Source organism: Oncorhynchus gorbuscha, linkage group LG08, assembly GCF_021184085.1.
Source record: "Oncorhynchus gorbuscha isolate QuinsamMale2020 ecotype Even-year linkage group LG08, OgorEven_v1.0, whole genome shotgun sequence".
In the NCBI taxonomy this organism is placed as follows: domain Eukaryota; kingdom Metazoa; phylum Chordata; class Actinopteri; order Salmoniformes; family Salmonidae; genus Oncorhynchus; species Oncorhynchus gorbuscha.
In genome coordinates this window covers 52,362,774-52,384,813 of record NC_060180.1, presented here as the reverse complement: position 1 = coordinate 52,384,813, position 22,040 = coordinate 52,362,774, and the positions used below count along the sequence as shown (strand labels likewise).

Sequence of the window (22,040 nt, the reverse complement as noted above, 5' to 3'; positions counted from 1 at the left end):
TACTGTGTATATATCACTGGTGTCTGCTTCTCTGGACTGTTTCACAAAATGATAATAATCCCTTTCTACTTTTAACATGGGAAGTAAAGGGCCATGACTGGATTTGTATACGGCATTAGCAGCCATATAACATTGCCATATCCGGTATTCTGTATTTTGCTTCTCTTGTACTGGAGGAGAGGGTCAATGCAGTTTAGACCCTATGCAAGGGGCTACTCCTGCCCTCTAATCTTCTAATCTATCTGAGGCTTGATTAAAATGTCATTCCTGCCCACCGTGACCTATTATCAATGACCGTGTGTGTTTAGTCTTGATCAAAAACAGGAAAAAGCAACAACAGAAACAATGAAATTAAAGAATAAATAATAGCGAACAGAAGTTGCCATTCAATAGGTACACAATAATACATAGAGTGGGGATGTTGTTTTGTTAACAAGATATGAGTTAATCAAGTCTTTCTGGTTTGATATCCATTTCTTCCAGTTACTTTAGGCATATGTCAAGCTTTCCATATTAAAGTTGTATTGGATTATACTTTTTCATTCTTCCTATTTTGGAACATCTACTTTATACCAGTTCCTGGTAATGGCTTTTCTTCTTGCAGCAAGGAGAGCGTTTATCAGGTATCTGCCACTGCCCCTCACATTCTCTGGAACATTACCAAGGCACATTACAGGGCCATTTCTAGGGATTTCATATCCTAGGACATCTTTTAACACCGAACATATATTATCCCAAAACAGTGACATCTTCTGCCGTTTCAAAAAACATGGGTGCGTTTGACATCTACATGGCCACACAGCCGCCAGGATCTGCTGTTGTACGCCTAGCTTTTGACTTTTCATTCTAGGAGTCATACAAAAAAAACTGGTCATATTTGTCCAACAAAACTCTCTCCATGTTCCATGTTGAGTACTGCATATACATTGTCACAGTCTTCCTCTGAAATGTCTATATTCAAATGTTGGATCAAACACAAACCATTTCAACATTCCTATTTCTTATTCCTTCTTCTGTTGTTTCACCATCTGAAACCAGAGGTCTAATGTAAATAATGATATAGGGTTAAGTATTCCTGTTCATGTCCCAAATGTGGCTTTATCCCCAGCTACAGTACAGACTGGATTGGGTGACCTTGAACTGCAGCCTCAATATCTTTCCATGTAGCACAGGATTGTGAGTCACACCAACACTCCAGTGGCCTAAATTGTGCAGCTAAGTAATATTCCCTAAGATTTTTTATTAACTAGGCAAGTCGGTTAAGAACAAATTGTTATTTACAATGACTGCCTACCCCGGACGAAGCTGGGCCAATTGTGCACCACCCTATGGGACTCCCAGTCACGACCGGATGTGATACAGCCTGGATTCAAACCAGGATCTGTAGTGACACCTCTTGCACTGAGATGCAGTGTCTTAGACCACTGCGCCACTCCGATGGATGGTAGTGCAATCCCCGTTTGTCTTTAGGTAACTGTAGAGTTGAATATCTAATCCTTGGTTTCCTGCCATTCCAAATTAAGGATGATATTGACTTGTCCAACAGATTGAATTGTTTCAGGGGGACCTCAACTGTTAGAGACTGGAATAGGTAAAGCAATCTGGGGAGGATATGAATTTTAACACTCTATTTTAGAGCTGAAATCTAAAGGGAGAATGGACCATCTCTGTATATCTTTATGAATATGTAAAATAATTGGTTTATGTATATATAGCTTTGAAATATCCTGTTAGGTTTACCCCTAGATACACTATATATACAAAAGTATGTGAACACCCCTTCAAATTCGTGGTTTTAGCTACTTCGACCACACCGGTTGCTGACAGGTGTATAAAATCGAGCACATAGCAATGCAAGCTCCATAGACATTGGCAGTAAATTTGCTTTACTGAAAAGCTCTTTGACTTTCAACGTGGCACCATCATAGGATGCCACCTTTCCAACAAGTCAGTTCATCAAATTTCCGCCCTGCTAGTGCTGCCCCGGTCAACTGTAAGTGCTGTTATTTTGAAGTGGAAACATCTAGGAGCAACAAAGGCCCCTAGATGGTAGGCCACACAAGCTCACAGAACGGGACCCCCGAGTGCTTTCTTTGGTTGCATCACTCATTACTGAGTTCCAAACTGCCTCTGGAAGCAACATCACCACAAGAACTGTTCGTCGGGAGCTTCATGAAATGGTTTTCCATGGCCAAGCAGCCACATACAAGCCTAAAATCATCGTGCGCAATACCAAGCGTCGGTTGGAGGGGTGTAAAGCTCGCCGCCATTGGACTCTGGAGCAGTGTAAACGCATTCTCTGGAGTGATGAATCACGCTTCACCATCTGGCAGTCCGATGGACCAATCTGGGTTTGGCGTATGCCAGGAGAACTCTACCTGCCCCAATGCATAGTGCCAACTGTAAAGTTTGGTGGTGGATAAATAATGGTCTGTGGTTGTTTTTCATGGTTCGGGCTTAGTTCCAGTGAAGGGAAATCTTAATGCTACAGAATAATGTAATTCTAAACGATTCTGTGCTTTCAACTTTGTGGCAATAGTTTGGGGAAGGCCCTTTACTGTTTCAGCATGACAGTGCCCCCATGCACAAAGCAAGGTCAATACAGAAATGGTTTGTCGATGTGGAAGAACTTGACTGGCCTGCAAGAAACCCTGACCTCAACTCCATCAAACGCCTTAGGGATGAATTGGAACGCCGACTGCGAGCGAAGCTTAATCGGCCAACATCAGTGCCCGACCTCACTACTGCTCTTGTGGCTGAATGGAAGCAAGTCCCTGCAGCAATGTTCCAACATCTAGTGGAAAGCCTTTGCAGAAGAGTGGAGGATGTTTTAGCAGCAAAGGGGGGACCAACTCCATATTAATGGACATGATTTTGAAATGAGATGTTTGATGAGAATACTTTTGGTCATGTAGTATATTTAACCTTTTTGTAATTCCATTTGAAAACTTAGAATTAAAGCTTAGAATTTGTGTCTTGTGTACATTAAGGTGTGGCTGTGTTCTTAATTGCTGGGTCGGTGGGTAGTTTCAAACTGAGCCCAGGTCTCTCTCTTTCTCTCTCCCTCTATGGGCCCCACTTTATTCATGCCTGAGGAATGCTGGAAGCTGCAAACAACATATTTTTTAATCAATGTTACTTCCTGGAGAGATGTATTGTTATGTACTTTACAGTCATAGCTTTCTACATAATCCTGCTTATAACTTGTCTAGTACTGTCCTGACCTGCAGTTCTGTGCAGTGAGTTGTTTGACCGTGGTAATGTTAGGTGGGTATATGTAGAGTCAGCATCCATTTGGTTGTATAGCTCAAAATCATAGGGATTTTGTTCAGGATGATTCAATACCAACCAACTATCAGAATCTTTATGGTCTTTTTTTCCGAACATAATCACATTATTTGGCTGGAGATGATTTTGTATACTAATAGTATATTAAACTAGATCCTATTACTGTTGGGAATATAGAACGGCTTGAATATGAAGAAAAAAAAGTTGTATTACAAAAACAACTCTCCCCAGTTATGTAGGAAGGAAATATCTAATATTTATAAGAATGTTATTTTCAGTGAGCTTCATTTGCAATTCTAATCAAATCCGGCTGAATATTTTTGGTGAGCTTATGAACGCTGCAGCAGCACATTAGGTTTTAATAGCGGGGAATGCGCAATGTCAGTAAAAAAATAATTACGGCTCCACTGCTGTTTTCCTGAATTTGTAAGTAGGGTAGTGCCACAAACAAGGTCTTGTTTATTCAGTTCCTGTTTTAAGATCATTGTTACAGTATACTGTATGTGGATAAGATGCTTTTCAGAGAGATACGTATTGTAGCTAACTAACTCTACAACTGGCCTATAGCTCCAGTCATTCTGTCTGATTTATTCTGAAAACATTGAAGTTATTATCTTTTGAAAATGTATCCTACTGACTTACTTAAAACATACATTTTTAACCTTTGTTTATCCAGGAAGTGCCATTGATGTCAGGTACATTTACATTTTATTTATTTATAAAAGTGACCTCTTTTACGAAGGAGACCTGACAGGAGGGAGATGATACACATAACTGAAAGGCATTATTTTCTGTTGTACATTAGTAAATACTGACAGTAGACCCTTCAATAAGCACTACCCCTCTAGATTACTTTTGCAACCTCAGACAACATTTTCCCACGAAGCCCAATTCCCCCTTCTAACCACTGCCAAAATCCCCTCACAATGATCTCAAATGGTGTTTTTAATACACAATGAAATTAAACACAAAAAAAACTTTCCTAATCAGGAAACTATCAGGTATGCCGTGGTGGACTCTCATTACAATTGCTTCATGGTAACCTGGTAAAATTATGTTTGTAGTGTGGCTAACCACAGAATGGCTCTGAATTCACTGTCAGCATGCAATCGAAGCTACAACCACTTTTGTAGCAAACTAGTGCCCTCAAATCCTATCCTGATGTTGACCGCAGATGGGAGTTGTATTAATAACATGAATAACTTTGCTAGCTAATATACATTTTGAGAAAACAAGTGATATTAAGTTGCTAGCTAGATAGCTAGCATTGGCAACGTTTGGTGGTCAATAAGACTAGGAGCTAGCTAACCAGCGGAGCTATCAAATAATATAACAAAAGTATAATTTCGGATTTGAAAAATACTCCAACAGGCTCTATATTTCAATAATCACAGTAGCAAGTACCCCTGGTGCACTGTTAAATTATTTAGCCATTTAAACAATGTATTTTCTGAAGAAAACTCAGTTTCTCCCATGGTCTCACTGACTTTCATGTGTTTCAAACTGAGCTTGACAGAGGTGTTGGCCTCAATGACATTTGCTATCAATTGGAGCGCTTCGATTGGTTGCTCAATTGAGAATTCTGATTAAGTGATAATGCCCTCAAAGCCAAGGTTTGGAAGATATATTGGCACAGGTTTGTAGAGGGCCGGCAAACCGTGCCAATATATCCCCCAAACACCGACTTTGAGGGGATTATCACTTACCAACATATTTAAATAATGATTGACATATTTTCATTAAAAACATTATTTTGATGAGTTTATTCATAATATTTAATCCTTTAATTTAATCCACAAGATATAGTCCCGAAACAAATCTAGGGTTGCTTCCCAAGCCGGCTGGTCGTTTGTTCTATTGGTTTGGTTGCCAGAGACGTGACCTAGTCGTTCAGTCAGTTTTTGTTCTGTATCTACGTGATCCGACCCAGTTGTTTATTCTAAATGTTCCATTGCCATACTGGCTGGCAACATTCTTATCCCTTGCTTGCTAGCTAGCCAACTACAGCTAACTTAGTCACATCAAACAGCACAGACAGGATAACAACAGTAGATGCATTTGTTTAAGTTGTTTTCTAGTGACATTTATTTGGATACATCCATAACAATGAGCTATTGAGGCACACTTTCGCCTGGCATAGAAAATGTGCTCACTCCTCAGGACACTGTTGTTCAGAGGAGCTAGCCAACAACACAGCGAACACAATAACTTCAAACTCAAGCTGGAAAGACTGCAAACTAGCTTTTTGTCAATTGACATTTCTTTGTGGATATCCATCAAAATGATGCCAGCTGTTTCATAATATTGACTGCTATTGTAGCTATTATTAATTTACTGCTGCTCTTCATGACTCTGTTACTTTTATTATTATTCATATTTTTTTAAACGGCATTGTTGGTTAGGAGCTTGTAGGTAAGCATTTCACTGTAAGGAACCTGTTGTATTCAGCGCATGTGTCACGTTCGTTATAAAAATCGGACCAAGGCGCAGCGTGAGTAAAGTTCCACATGTTTTTAATAAAACCGAAACTCAGCAAAACAAAACAAACAAGCACAAATGAAACGTGAAGCTATGTGAATAGTGCAGACAGGCAACTAAACATAGAACAAGATCCCACAAACACCAAAGGGAAATGGCTACATAAATATGATCCCCAATCAGAGTCAACGATAAACAGCTGTCTCTGATTGGGAACCAAATCAGGCCAACATAGAATTACAAAACCCCTAGACCTACAAAACCGCAGACAATACAAAACCCCTTGACAATACAAAACTAGCATACCCACTCTAGTCACACCCTGACCTAACCAAAAAAGAAAACAGAGATATCTCAGGTCAGGGCGTGACAGTACCCCCCCCCCCCCCCCCCCTAAAGCTGAGACGCTCATTGGAGGTTCCGGACTATGGCCCGTCGTCGGCGGTTCCGGACTGTGGCCCATCGTTGGAGTTTCCGGACTGTGGCCCGTCGCCGGAAGCTCTGGACTGGGAACTGTCGCCGGAAACTCTGGACTGGGAACTGTCGCCGGAAGCTCTGGACTGTGGAGGCGCACTGGAAACCTGATGCTTGGTGCCGGCGCTGGTGGTACCAGGCTGAAGACACGCATCTCAGGCCGAGTGCAGGGAGCAGGCACAGGACATACTGGACTCTGGAGGCGCACTGGAGGCCTGGTGCGTGGGACCGGTACAGGTGGCACCGGGCTGAAGAAATGCACCTCAGGGCGAGTGCGGGGAGGAGGCACAGGACGTACTGGACTGTGGAAGCGCACTGGAGATCTAGAGTGTAGAGCTGGCACAATGTGTCCTGGCTGGATGCTCACTTGAGCCTGGCAAGTGCGGGGCGCTAGCACAGGACGCACTGGGCTGTGCAGACGCACTGGAGACACAGTACGCAGAGCCGGCGCAGGATATCCTGGTCCAAGGATGTGTACTGGAGACCAGGAGCGCTGAGCCGGCACCATCCGTCCTGGCTGGATGCCCATTCTAGCCCGGCAAATGTGAGGAGCTGGAATAGAGTGCACCAGGCTATGAATGCGAACTGGAGACACCGTGCGCATCACTGCATAACAAGGTTTCTGACCAGTCACACGCTCCCCACGGTAAGCATGGGGAGTTGGCTCAGGTCTAACCCCTGACTCTGCCAATCTCCCCATGTGCCTCCCCAAAAAGGAGCTGCCTCTTCCGTGCTAGCCGTGTCCCCTCATATCATATCATCTCCACCTGCTCCCATGGCAGGGACTTGTCCCCTGCCATTACCTCCTCCCAGGTCCAGGATGTCCTCCACTCATCTTTCTCCCGAGCTCAGGATGTCCACTCCTCCTGAACACGCTGCTTGTTCTTTTTGTGGTGGGATCTTCTGTCACGTTCGTTATAAAGATCGGACCAAGGCGCAGCGTGAGTAGAGTTCCACATGTTTTTAATAAAACCGAAACTCAGCAAGACAAAACAAAAAAACATAACGTGAAGCTATACGAATAGTGCAGACAGGCAATGTTACATAGAACAAGATCCCACAAACACCAAAGGGAAATGGCTACCTAAATTTGATCCCCAATCAGAGACAATGATAAACAGCTGTCTCTGATTGGAACCATATCAGGCAACATAGAATTACAAAAACCCGTAGACCTACAAAACTAGCGTACCCACCCTGGTCACACCCTGACCTCACCAAAATATAAAGAAAACAGAGATATCTCAGGTCAGGATGTGACAGCATGTGACTAATAACATTTGATTTGATTTTGACTAGCTGAGACATTCTGCCTGCCTCTCTCTCGTCCTGACTCCCAACCCCTACACGCTCATTACTATTGGACAGTTGGAGATCTAATTTGAATATTGAAACAATCTTGCAAATGTCGGGGAGACAGACAGCAAGGTTTATACAAATCTCTGCTGTTGAAAACTAAATGTTAGTATAAAAGAAATGTGAGATAATGTCTAGATGCTTTTTATAGTGAAGATCAAGTTTATAACTTCTCTGCCTCTGCTGATGAGACAGTCGATTCTGCAATCAGATGGAAAAGAGTAAAAAGGCATTTTAACGTCATAGATTTAGCCGGTGGTAATTCGTGGAATAGACAACGGCTGGAATGCGCTTTTAACCAATCAGCATTCAGGATTAAACCCACCCGTTGTATAAATTTGAGTGGGACCTGTGAGTGACTGAGTGACATACGTGGTTCACCATTATGGGATCAAATTCCATTTAAATTTAAAGGCTATTATGCACAGTATTACACAATAGATTTATACAACACTATTACTCCACCTCAAGGCTCTTTAGGAAGAGATTACAAAGGTGCGTTATGTTCATATGTCTGAAATCCATCACAGTTTTGTTCACATAAAGGGGTATATGTGTAAAGAGAGGGCAAACTCCTGAGTGTAGTGTCAGGGTGCAAGGTTAGAGCATGAGTCTAAACTGGGTGTGTGGTCCTGCAGTATAGAGACCAGACCCACACACACACGCACACACACACACACACACACACACGCACACGCACACGCACACGCACACACCGCACACACACACACACACACACACACACACACACACACACACACACACACACACACACACACACACACACACACACACACACACACACACACACACACACACTCACACACAATTGCCCCCTGGGACAATTACTGCCTCACCTTCTATTCAGGACTTAATGAGAAAACGGACTGATCGATTTAACTCCAGCCATAACACGAGAGGAGGCCAGTACGGTGATAGCATAGATCAATTGTGCTGCTGTGAGGTATCCAAGACATCTAAAACACCAGCAACCTGTGTTAAAACAAATACTGTTTCCAAGATTATAACCATGTTCTTTCAGTAGTCTTTATAACATGGTAATAACATCGTAACAGCTCAGTCTATCTGTATAGACTTAAATAAATAGTTTTGTAGCAAATATCTGTAGACAACTGATCAACGTTAAAGCCAAATCTACGTTAAAGACAAAAAGGTCTCTCAATGCAATATTTTACAGACCTAAAACAGCTAGACCGTGATTGACCAATAAACATTCAAGTGGGTGTGGTCTGGCACATACATTCATATAAATCAGTCAAAGATATTTCTATCGTATCAAGACTTAACATATACAAGAACATTCATATCAACCTAACAGTGGCGCTATAATGGGAACATGTTCATATCTCTCAATCTGTTTGACTCAGGGTGATGAAATTTGGTACACATGCTCATGGATAAGCGTCTAGCGAACCCACTCGATATCTCAGACTCCACTTGCCCGAATTTGACAAAACTTGGGTGAATGATATGTGGTGCCATAGAGATCTGTTGTTTACAAAATTGCACTGGTTGGGCCATGGGGGGCGCTGTATAATTTGTGGGGGGAGACATATTTACAGTTGCCTTGTTTTAATAAGCAATAGCCAGGTGAATCTGTACTGAAAGAAGACAATTCATTTATTTCAGATGGGGTGCCTGTTCCTTGTGACATCAGGTACAGAGCTTTGGTGCCAAGCCCAATTATTTATTACATATTCAGTCTCTATCCATCATTGTATTGCCACTACGTCCAGACCACTGAGCTGTTAAAGAAGGTCCAGACCCAGTGTTAACGCTCACATTTTATGTTTATTGCCGCCTCCCGAAAAATATGATTGACTTTCTTGGGGAGACGGAGGTGGGACTTATGCCCCCTTCTTCTCCAATCGTGGCTCAGGGGGCGGAGGCTTTTATTGCATACTCTGGTTGTGTCAGTTGCTACAGACATAAGCGAAACAATAACAATTGGTGTTACTTTCACTAACCCTCTGAGAGAGTGACTGTTACATGTTCCGTCCATCAAGCTTTTAAGGAAATTGGGAAAGGCATATAACGTGCTCTGTGCACGTCAGGTTTGACACGATTTGAAACCCTTTAAAGTTGAATCTACTTTTTTTCTACAGTAGCTGTGCAGGAGTGGCAAGAGCCTAAAGCAGCTATTCATATCAGATTTCAACCAAACCAGCTGGGAGAGAGAGAGCGGAGAGAGCGAGCGTCTGTCATTATCTTTCCCTTTCCGATCCAGGAAAGCTTAGGGAGAGAGAAAATAGAGAAAATAGAGGGAGAGAGGGAGGGTGAGAGAGGAGGAGAGAGAGGGATCCAAAGGAATTTCTAAGGATATTTCTTCTGTTGCCGTGAAAAAAAAGTGTTGGTCAGTTGGGGGCGAGGCGAAGAGCGCGGTCAAGGATGGACGAGCAGCCTCGGTTGATGCACTCCCACGGCGTGGGAATGGCCCGACACCCCGGCATGGCGCAAAATATGCAGGATGGCACAGGAGGGACGGACGGAGATGGAAGAAAGCAGGACATTGGAGACATATTACAGCAAATAATGACAATCACAGACCAAAGCCTGGACGAAGCGCAGGCCAGGTACGGTGGCATAGAAAATTATATTATTTTCAAAGTAATACCAAAATAGCATATGAATTAAGAAATAACCACGATAGGCCTACGTTGTAATAATGTGATTTGCATTCATGCTATCCAACGAAAACAATTACGCCCACCCGAACGCAACAACTGCTCGTAGGGGATAAAGTGCGTAACGTTAATCTACCTTCAACCGACCAGTTTTTATTTTGTGAAAGTTAACTTTTAAATTAACAGTGTCATCAAAATGTTTAAAAAAAAATGTATGACGATATTAAACTACTGCAACTACAACTGAGCGGGGTGCATCCTCTTCCCAATTTCCAATCGCCTTGTATCTTGTTACATATGAGATTACACAGTAATTCCCCGCTGTGTTACATGTTGGGGATGCATTCCTTTTGGTTACTTTGTTTCCTTTTAGCCAACGGCAATAAAGGTTATCACAGCACCCGTGCTGCGCCTCGAAATTGAGACAACGATCACATCTATTCGTGTTACTGTGCAAGAATAGATTATATAGGATAGATTGGATCATATTCATTATTGGCATCCCACCGTGATGTAAAATTGAAATGACCCGTGCTATTCATGTTAATTAATTTGAGCGGTTATAGATTAAGTGTAGTGGGACGACAAGTGTTCAAAGTGTGGTTTGTTGAGACAATGGAGAAACTATAAAAGTACATTTTTACAACAAAGGGTTTTCTCTATTAAAGAATAAGACTATGCTATACATGAGTTCTTTAGTTTAGATCACTGTGATTGAAGGGTTGTTCAAGACTAAATTCAGAATAATATACATTGTTAATATCAACAGCAAGGATGAGCTTTATTCTTCCTTATCAAATTGACGGTGATCAAACAAGTCTCCTCATTTTAGATATGATACAATTCATGCAGAACGCTTTTGCAACTAATGCTATTTCCTCCTCTTATTGAATTTGGTTGTAAAGTTGTGTGTGTTTCCCCTTTTTTCTTCTTCTAGGAAACATGCACTGAACTGTCACAGGATGAAACCGGCTCTCTTCAACGTCTTGTGTGATATAAAAGAGAAAACAGGTAAGGTGAAATTCTACCCCATTGAAAGAATGACTTGTATCAATCTTTTTTTCCTCAAACCTTTTTTCTTATGTGGCATTTTGATGAAGTTATTATGGCCAAAACGACTTATAGCCCACATTATTATTTATAACAACCATATTTTGAACATTATAATATTTATATAATATATTTCTAAACATACAGTATGTGTTCAGGAAGTTAACCCATATTCGTAACAATATGGTTCTACAATGCAACATGGTGCTTTGTGGCATCCTATTGTATCTATGTGTATTACCACACAACCAAACAACCTTATGTGTGTCAGTCAGTGAGCCAAAAGCAAACGCACACATTCGGACCAGACAGCAGAGAAGAAATGTCTTTACTGTACGACCAAGGGGGTGTCACTAAGACATGTATTAGGGCTGTACTAATTGACTTCGTTCTGTGTCATCATATTTTTCCTTGCCAAGTGTGATGCTGTTTGTTTGTGACACGCTGTGAGTGTTTCTACATGCTGATGCTGGCCAGAGGGATTTTCTCAGTTTGGGTTTGAAGCGAGGGTCAAAGTCATGTATAAGAATCTGTGAAATATAGGCACTTAACACCATATTAAAAAGAAGAAGCACTTGTCTCTGTTTATAGAAGAAAGTATGTGACTATTCTTGGAAAAAGTCCAAGTTCTAGCCTACTAAATAGATATGTAGAAAATGGAAGTCAAACAGCAATCTAATACATATCTCAGAAGACATATCTCAGAAGACATATCTCTGAAGACATATCTCAGAAGACATATCTCAGAAGACATATCTCTGAAGACATATCTCTGAAGACATATCTCAGAAGACATATCTCTGAAGACATATCTCAGAAGACATATCTCTGAAGACATATCTCAGAAGACATATCTCTGAAGACATATCTCAGAAGACATATCTCTGAAGACATATCTCAGAAGACATCTCTGAAGACATATCTCAGAAGACATATCTCAGAACATGCCTTTTAACGGGATACTCTTTTGAAATTGTTAGAGGATGTTATCACTCACTCTGACTTTAAAGTGGAAAAATGTTTCCAGCGACTATCAGGACTGTCAATAGCCGGCAAAAGAAATAAGAAAACAAATGGATTCAGTAAAGGAAGCCATGTTATCGTCTTCCTAATTTGCCTCTAAAGGTTCATTTACGAACATTTCATTACTGTGAGTCACTCTGGTACAGTGCTTCAAAAAAAGACGGGTTCTTAGCAGCAAACCCTGTGTGGTTTTCATTTTAGAAAAAAGGAGGGAGAAGAAATGAAGTCCCGTTTGTGAGAAGCCAGTGAGGTTTGGCCCCGGCCCCCTTCCTTCTCAGAGGAGTATGCTTAGAGTAGGGAGAGAGTTATGCCTGCTTTTTTTCAAACTGCCTGGCGTCGTTCTGGGTTCAACCAGAGTTCGTTTCCAAAATGAAGAAGAACAAAGTAACTTAGACCTTTTCATTCCCCCCCCCCCCCCTTGCTTTTCTTCTCTTCCCACCGTTCCTGGCAGGAACATAGGGGATTCTGATTATAATGGCTCTCTTTGCCTGCTTACTCTCTCCGTCTTCATTTAGAGGTAACAAATGCCGTTGAAGGTAACGTTTCAACATAGATTTGCCGTGTTGTTTTTGTAGGTTTCTAATCCTATCTCGAGTGGATTTAGTTCTGCTAATGTTTTGGCCTCTATCCAGTATTAGCTTCCTTTGACAGGGTTTCAGTTGGGTGGGCTGAATTCAATGTACTTGGCCCCTCAAGATAAAAGCACCATGGGGGAATCCCTTTTGAGGAGTTTACTGGTTCGCACACGCAAACTCACCCATGCACGCAAGCACACAATGTCCATTGAGGTGTTGTTGTTACTCAAGCGCTGCATGCCTTGTGTTGCTGGGGGAAGTCATACTAAATTCTCAGTATTCTGTTGTTACATTTTATCCGGATGCTTTGTCACGTTATAGTCATCAAGTCCAAGCTATGAGCTGTGCTTCACTCTATAAATGTAGATGTGTTATCAGCGTCAACATAAGCATGTGGCAAATGTATTTTAGTGCAAAAAAAAACAAATGTTATTGGTCGAGAACCCAGTTTAGCAGATGTTATAGCGGGTGAAGCGGACTGCTTGTATTACAAGCTCCTAACAGTGCAGTAAAATGTCAAACATGTTCGCGAATAATAAATCATCAAAAAAATAAAAACGAGAAATCAAGAATGTCAGGATGAATCCAACGCTGTGTTAGTAATCCGAATGCAATCTTTGCATGTACACCGAAAATATGTACTGAGAATGATGTGTACAGCCGTAGATATTTTACACAGAGCTGTGTCAAGAGTCCTGTATTTAAATATGCAGTGTGTATAAACAGTGTAAAAAATAATGTATATTTGAATGAGCTATGTGAGAATACAGTGTATCAATGCACAGAGTAAAAAAAAGTATAAAAGAAACAGGAAGTGTCCAGGGTTTAATGTCTCTTATATACAGGGCCTTCAGAAAGTTTTCATACCCCTTGACTTATTACACATTTCATTGTGTTACAGTCAGAAATCCAAAGTAATTATTTTCTCATCCATCTACACACAATACCCCATAATGATAAAGTGAAAATCTGTATTTAGATTTTTTTGCAAATGTGTTGAAAATTAAATAAAGACATATCTCATTTACATAAGTATCCACACCTCTGATTCAATACATGTTAGAATCATCTTTGGCAGCGAATACAGCTGTGAGTCCTTCGGGGTAAGTCTCTAAGAGCTTTGCACACCCGGATTGTACAATATTTCCACATTATTCAAGCTCTGTCAAGTTGGTTGTTGATCATTGCTAGACAGCCATTTTCAAGTCTTGCCATAGATTTTAAAGCCGATTTAAGTCAATACTGTAACTAGGCCACTCAGGAAAATTCAATGTCACCTGGTAAGCAACTCCAGTGTATATTTGGCCATGTGTTTTAGGTTATTGTCCTGCTGAAAGGTGAGTTTGTCTCCCAGATTGAACCAGGTTTTCCTCTAGGATTTTGCCTGTGCTAAGCTCTATTCTGTTTCTTTTTACCACCCAAAAACTCCCTACTCATTGCAGATGACAAGCATACTCATAACATGATGCAGCCCCCACCGTGCTTGAAAATATGAAGATTAGTACTCAGTGATGTTTTGTGTTGGATTTTTCCCCTAACGCTTTGTATTAAGGACATAAAGTTAATTTCTTTGCAAAATATTTTGCTTTTTTACTTTTGTGCCTTATATATATTTTTTATTCTGTATAGGCTTCCTTCTTTTCACTCTGTCAATTAGGTTAGTTATTGTGGATTAACTACAGTACCACAGCCATTAAACTCTGTAACTGTTTTAAAGTCACCATTGGCCTCATTGGCCTCATGAAATCCCAGAGCGGTTTCGGCAACTAAGTTAGGAAGGACATATCTTTGTAGTGACTGGGTGTATTGATACACCATCCGAAGTGTAATTATTAACTTTACCATGCTCAAAGGGATTTTCAATGTCTGCTTTTTTTATTTTTACCCATTTACCAACATGGTTGGGTCGGCTACTTTTTAAATGTAATCTGTTACAGTTACTGGTTACCTGTCCAAAATTGTAATCACTAACGTAACTTATTGATTACCCAAACTCAGTAACGTAATCTGATTACATTCAGTTAGTTTTAGATTTCCTTCCCCTTAAGAGACATGGGGGGGGGAAACAATGTTACCAATTGAATATCTATTGCAGGATAAATCAATGTTAGTTTACATAGCTGGCCATATATGGATGTTACATTTTACTCTATGGGCTGGTTGTGTTGGCTTTTTCAAATCCATCGCTTTCTACTACATATAATAATACGATTCAATTATATCTTTACATTCAAATCTAATTCTATCATAATTCCAGTCATTCCAATAAATGTTATACCCCTTGATCTTCAAGAATAGGACTTGGAAATATGGAAGTATAGATCAGTCATATTGTTTTACCTGAGCATAACCCCAAAACTAAGGACTTATTAGCCAGCCCTACTCTGTTGTTTATGATTTTGTTGTCATGGAGGACTGATGGGGCTCATTGATTCGAGTTGAAAAATAAATGTCACGCTCATGGAACTGCAAGCTTTGAGCACTACTGATAAGTGCTATTTACATGTGGAAAATGAATTCAATATGCTGCATTTACTATAGGCCTATTGTTTGCCTTTTAGTTGGTGACACTTTGATATCGTGATAATATGCAGATGTTTAAAGGGCAAATCCACAGATGAAACAATAACAACACGGTCGCCCCGCCTCTGTTTTGGTAAACAGCTGAGGTATGGGCCTGGAGAAATGTAACCACTCAGATGAATAATATTCAGGGCTATGGATGCAAGGACTGTCCATCCATGATATCAATTTGTTTTAACCATGTTATGAGGCTATACAGTGTTTGTTTACAATTACAATGTGGACAAACATAGGATAAAACAAGCTTATATTTTGGGTTCGCATGGAGTGTGACAGTTGAACTACGCCCATGAGGCATTTATTTACATTTACATTTAAGTCATTTAGCAGACGCTCTTATCCAGAGCGACTCAATGGATATGTATACAGTTGAAGTCAGAAGTTTACATACACCTTCGCCAAATACATTTCAACTCAGTTTTTCATCATTCCTGACATTTAATCTTAGTAAAAATGACTTCTCTTAGGTCAGTTAGGATCACCACTTTATTTTATGAATGTGAAATGTCAGAATAATAGTAGAGAGAATGATTTATTTCAGCTTTTATTTATTTCATCACATTCCTAGTGGGTCAGAAGTTTACATACGCTCAATTAGTATTTAGTAGCATTGCCTTTAAATTGTATAACTTGGGTCAAACGTTTCAGGTAGCCTTCCACAAGCTTCCCACAATAAGTTTGGTGAATTCCTCCTAACAGAGCTGGTGTAACTGAGTCAGGTTTGTAGTAGGCCTCCTTGCTCGCACATGCTTTTTCAGTTCTGCCCACACATTTTCTATTGCATTGAGGTCAGGGCTTTGTGATGGCCACTCCAATACCTTGACTTTGTTGTCCTTATGCCATTTTGCCATTTTGCTTGGGGTCATTGTCCATTTGGAAGACACATTTGCGACCAAGCTTTAACTTCCTGACTGATGTCTTGAGATGTGGCTTCAATATATCCACATAATTTTCATCCTTCATGATGCCATCTATTTTGTGAAGGGCACCAGTCCCTCCTGCAGAAAAGCACCCCCACAACATGATGCTGCCACCCCCGTTCTTCACTGTTGGGATGGTGTTCTTCGGCTTGCAAGCCTCCCCCTTTTTCCTCTCAACATAATGGTGGTCATTATGGCCAAAAACAGTTCTATTTTGTTTTCATCAGACCAGAGGACATTTCTCCAAAAAGTATGTTCTTTGTCCCCATGTGCAGTTGCAAACCGTAGTCTGGCTTTTTTTATGGCGGTTTTGGAGCAGTGGCTTCTTCCTCTCTGAGTGGCCTTTCAGGTTATGTCGATATAGGACTCGTTTTACTGTGGATATAGATACTTTTGTACTGGTGTCCTCCTTCACAAGGTCCTTTGCTGTTGTTCTGGGATTGATTCGCACCAAGGTACGTTCATCTCTAGGAGACAGAATGTGTCTCCTTCCTGAGCGGTATGACGGCTGAGTGGTCCCATGGTGTTTATACTTATGTATTATTGTTTGTACAGATGAATGTGGTACCTTCTTGCAGTTGAACCAGACTTGTGGAGGTCTACAATTTTCTTCTGGAGTCTTTGCTGATTTATTTGGATTTTTCCATGATGTCAAGCAAAGAGGCACTGAGTTTGAAGGTAGGCCTTGAAATACATCCACAGGTACACCTCCAATTGACTCAAATGATGTCATTTAGCCTATCAGAAGCTTCTAAAGCCATGACATCATTTGCTGGAATTTTCCAAGCTGTTTAAAGACACAGTCAACTTAGTTTATGTAAACCTCTGACCCACTGGAATTGTGATACAGTGAATTATAAATGAAATAATCTCTGTAAACAATTGTTGGACAATGACTTGTGTCATGCATAAAGTCGATGTCCTAACCGACTTGCCAAAACTATAGTCTGTTAACAAGAAATTTGTGGAATTGTTGAAAACGAGTTTTAATGACTCCAACCTAAGTGTATGTAAACTTCCAACTTCAACTGTATGTATCATTTAGATGTTCAAAAATGGATGTAGCATCTACAGATTGCCCCTTTAAGGTTATCTAAAGTGTGCGAGTTTGAGACTGTGTCCATTAGGCCTATGGATTAATTTTTTTATCAGCATGAATTAGATTGAGCAATAATAGCCCCACTTTTATTGTGTAGGCTGGGATCCACACTATGCAGCTGTTGCAAGTATGCATTTTTCACTGCATTTTTCACACAAACACAATGATTGATAGGCAGCTTAAAACCTCTTGAATTCCATTATTGGGTTTAAATACACGTTTAGATTTGTGAACAGCCATTCATAACAACCACAATCCGTAAGGCGCAAATAGCTAAATGAGAGAGCAGCAGTGTCACATCAATGCGCTATGTTGATATCAAGAATAAGTGGTATCCTTATTGCCGTGGACTACACCACCGCTGTCATCCTTACCTCCAAGCGTTCAAGTTGGATAATCTTTGAATTCCGACAACAGTCGCACCATTGGAAGACATAGCTTGAACTGTAGCCTACAAAATCCCCTTCCTGCTCTTTTCCCGCAATAGTGGTCTCTGACTTGTGGTCAGACTCACTCTGGTGGAAGAAACTTAAACTTGCACCTTTTATCAATGCTGATTTGAATGTTATTGAGAAAACAGAGAAGTGTCAATAATGTTTTTTCCGCAAACATCCTTTCTGAATTTAAAAGTAATCCTCGAAGTAATCATCTAGTTTTTCAAAAGTATCTGTAATCGGATTACAATATTTTTGCTGGTAACGTAACGGATTACAGTTATCGGTTTAATACGTTACTCCCCAACCCTGTTTACCAATAGGTGCCAATCTTTGCGAGGCATTGGAAATCTTCCCTGGTCTTTGTGGTTGAATCTGTGTTTGAAATGCAATGCTAGACTGAAGGACCTTACAGATTATTGTATGTTTGGGGTACATAGATGAGGTAGTCGTTCAAAAATCATGTTAAACACTATGATTGCACACAGATTGAGTCCATGCCATTTATTATGTGACTTGTTTAAGCACATTTTTACTCCTGAACTTATTTAGACTTGCCATAACAACGGGGTTGATTTAATTAGTTAAACTTTCTAAAAACATAATTCTACTTTGACATTATGGGTTATTGCATGTAGGCCAGTGACACAAAATCTGAATTTAATCCATTTTCAATTCTGGCTGTAACACAACAAAATGTGAAAATAGTTAAGGGGTGTGAATACTTTCTGAATGCACTCAACATGGGACAGCAGCGTTGGCTGTGTGTGTGTTGGTGGGTGTGTGTGTGTGAGTGAGTATGGACGTATGCGTGTCTGAGTTTATATGTGAGTACAGAAGTGTGTGTGTGTGTGTGAGCTTGTGTGAGTGAGTATTTTTGTCTCTTACTACAAGAGATGGTGCGATGGCTGTTCAACAGTATGATAGCCTGGAGATAGAAACTGTTTTTCAATCTTTCGGTCCTGGCTTTGATGCACCTGTATGGTCTCTGTCTGCTAGATGATAGCAGAGTGAACAGAGTGTGGCTTGGGTGGCTGAGGTCCTTGATGATGTTCTTGGCCTTCCTTTGACACTGTGTGCTGTAAATGTGCTGGAGGGCAGACAGCGTGCCCCCTATGATGGGTTTGGTTGACCGCACAACTGCCTGAAGAGCCATTTGGTTGAGGGCGGTGCAATTGCCTTCCAAGGCGGGGATGCAGCCCGACAAAAGGCTCTCAATGGTGCATCTGTAAAAGTTTGTGAGGGTCTTAGGGGCCATGCCGAAGTTTCTTCAGCCACATGAGTTTGTTGAGGCGCTGTTGCGCACCTTGGTGCCTTGTCTCCTGTAGTCCACAATTAGCTCCTTTGTTTTTTTACATTGAGGGAGAGGTTATTTTCCTGGCATCAATCCGCCAGGGTCCTCACCTCCTCCCTGTAGGCTGTCTAGTTGTTGTTGGTAATCAGGCCTATTACTATCGTGTCGTCAGGAAACTTGGTGATTGAGTTGGAGTCGTGCATAACCACGCAGTTATGGGTGAACAGGGGATACAGGAGGCGGCTGAGCACACACCTACTGGTTGAGGAGCAGTGTGCTGGAGGTGCTGTTACCTACCCTCACCACCTGGGGTTGGCCCATCAGGAAGTCCAGGACCCAGTTGCACAAGGAGGGGTTCAGACCCAGGGCCCTGAGCTTAGTGATGGGCTTAGAGGACACTATGGTGTTGAAAGCAGAGCTGTATTTGGTGAACAGTATCTTAAATGGCTATTCCTCTTGTCCAGGTGGGATAGAGCAGTGTGCAGTGCAACAGTGTTTGCGTTGGTCGTGGATCTGTTTGGGCGGTATACAAATTGTAGTTTGGATGAGATTTATAGGACACAAAGACCTAAAATCACATGGTATCATACCATTCCTTCTTTCTATGTATCTAGTTGCTGTTCATCTTGTGGGCATAGATCATTTTCCCCCTGTGAAGAGCAGACAGAAGCCCAGAAATCAACTGCAGCAACAGCAAAAAATGACTCAAACCTTCACCATGACATTTACAGCCAAATGTGCTGAGAGCAGAGTGTGCAAAAAGAGAACAAGCCCGTAATTTGTCAGGTCTTTTTTGTATTATTTTATAAAGACTCAGCCTCTCCTCAGTTTTACATTGTTGCAGCCAGAGTCTCTGGAGGATTGCAAAGGAGAGACTATTAAGTCGGCAGGCAGCCTGGTTTATGCGACTGTTGTGTCCCCTTCTGTGACAGCACTAAGAGGATCATAGATATGGCACTGTAGGTTGGCTTTCCTTTTTTAAAGGTAAAATCACCTGGGCATACTGTATCATGTGTGTGTGTGTGTGTGTGTGTGTGTGTGTGTGTGTGTGTGTGTGTGTGTGTGTGTGTGTGTGTGTGTGTGTGTGTGTGTGTGTGTGTGTGTGTGTGTGTGTGTGTGTGTGTGTGTGTGTGTGTGTGTGTGTGTGTGTGTGTGTGTGCGTGTGTGTGTGTGTGTGTGTGTGTGTGTGTGTGTGTGTGTGTTCGCACACATACTTGTAAAACAGTAAGATAGACGTGCTGGAGGCATAAAATGAGAGCGCACACAAATGTGCACACAGACGAACGCACACAGACACGCACACACACACGTGTGTGTGTCTGTGTGCACATTTGTGTGCACTCTCATTTTTTGCCTCCAGCACATCTATCTTACTGTTTTACAGAGGATTACCATAGATGAACTACAACTTTTCTCATTAGAAATACTTTGTGGTATAGAGTACATATAATTGTCCAGTATTGTTTGTCTGGTTTCCCTCAGTGTCTCCAGCAATTTCAGGAAAGCGTGTCTTTAGTTGTAAAATTAATGTAAGTGCTTAGCACTGTGTTTCATTTGCCATACATCCTGTGTGTGTGTGTGTGTGTGTGTGTGTGTGTGTGTGTGTGTGTGTGTGTGTGTGTGTGTGTGTGTGTGTGTGTGTGTGTGTGTGTGTGTGTGTGTGTGTGTGTGTGTGTGTGTGTGTGTGTGTGTGTGTGTGTGTGTGTGTGTGTGTGTGTGTGTGTTTGCATGTGAAAGAGTGAGAGTGTGTGTCTGTGTGGAACCATTACGGATAGTGGAGCTGGCACGTACAGGTTGACAGAGCAAGAAAAGCCAGACACCAAGTCAACGTTTCTAGGTGTCAGATTACAGGCCAGAGCTCTCTCTCTCTCTCTCTCTCTCTCTCTCTCTCTCTCTCTCTTACAAAAACACTTTCAATCTCTCTCTCTCTCTCTCTCTCTCTCTCTCTCTCTCTGTCTCTCTCTCTGTCTCTCTCTCTCTCTCTGTCTTACAAAAACACTTTCAATCTCTCTCTCTCTCTCTTTCTCTCACTGTTCACCAGGCCAGTGTATGTCGACAGCCACTCATTACTCCAGACTCAGGTCAAATGGATAGCTCCTGCATGTCAAATATGATCAGATGTAGACTATATTATACCACTGGTAGTTGTCAGACCTAAGGACCTGGTGAACTCAGTGACCCATGTTATCAAGCTACTAATTTTCACATACTAGATAATAGAAATGCTGTGTTTTCGATGTTGAGCATATTGCAGCATTGCAGATTGTACCTGTGATCGAAGTTGAAGTCTGGGTGTGGTTCTTATATACTGTAGCACACATCTGGAGAACACTGGTATCCTTTCATTAGAATAGAGCAAACATGCACATATTTTCTTTGACAAATTTGCTTTGATGGCTATGTTTTTGCTAGTTAATGATTTAGTGATGGACTTGGAGTAAATTTAGTGATAGTGAAATGTCAGATAACTATTCAGTTGGTTTTATAGCCCAGTATGTGAGTAAACACATCACTTACATCAGTATTGTGAATGATGGTCTGCTTATTTTAGCCATGGAGAGAGACTGGACTGGACACTAGTGTTGTGTTGTTGCTGCTGCTGTTTTTCAGTATTTAATTGACATGGTTGTCCATGATGAGTTCAGAGGTTAGTTTTTAGTCTTTTTTGACAGATGGAGTCATTTGTCTCCGATGTGCCATGTTCTGTCCTGAAACTAATGGCTATGTCCTTGGTTTCCCCACCATGTTAGCAGGCAGACAGTATATCTAACCTGGCCGGTTGGAAGTGCAGAAGCAGCATTTTATTCTAGCCGGGATTTGA

The 22,040-nt window shown here is 41.3% G+C and overlaps 1 protein-coding gene across 2 annotated transcripts in view; it reads left to right on the top strand.

Annotated features, from left to right (window-relative positions):
• The first annotated feature begins 9,546 nt into the window (after nucleotides 1–9,546).
• The window catches only part of LOC124041799 (pre-B-cell leukemia transcription factor 1-like), an 80,398-nt gene continuing 67,904 nt past the window's right edge, over nucleotides 9,547–22,040 (top strand). For both annotated transcript variants that reach the window (XM_046359836.1, XM_046359835.1), the window contains exons 1-2: nucleotides 9,547–10,190; nucleotides 11,179–11,252. In XM_046359836.1, the coding sequence (XP_046215792.1) occupies nucleotides 10,006–10,190; nucleotides 11,179–11,252 (259 nt within the window). In that variant the 5' untranslated portion in view covers nucleotides 9,547–10,005. The remainder of the gene's footprint in view (nucleotides 10,191–11,178; nucleotides 11,253–22,040) is intronic.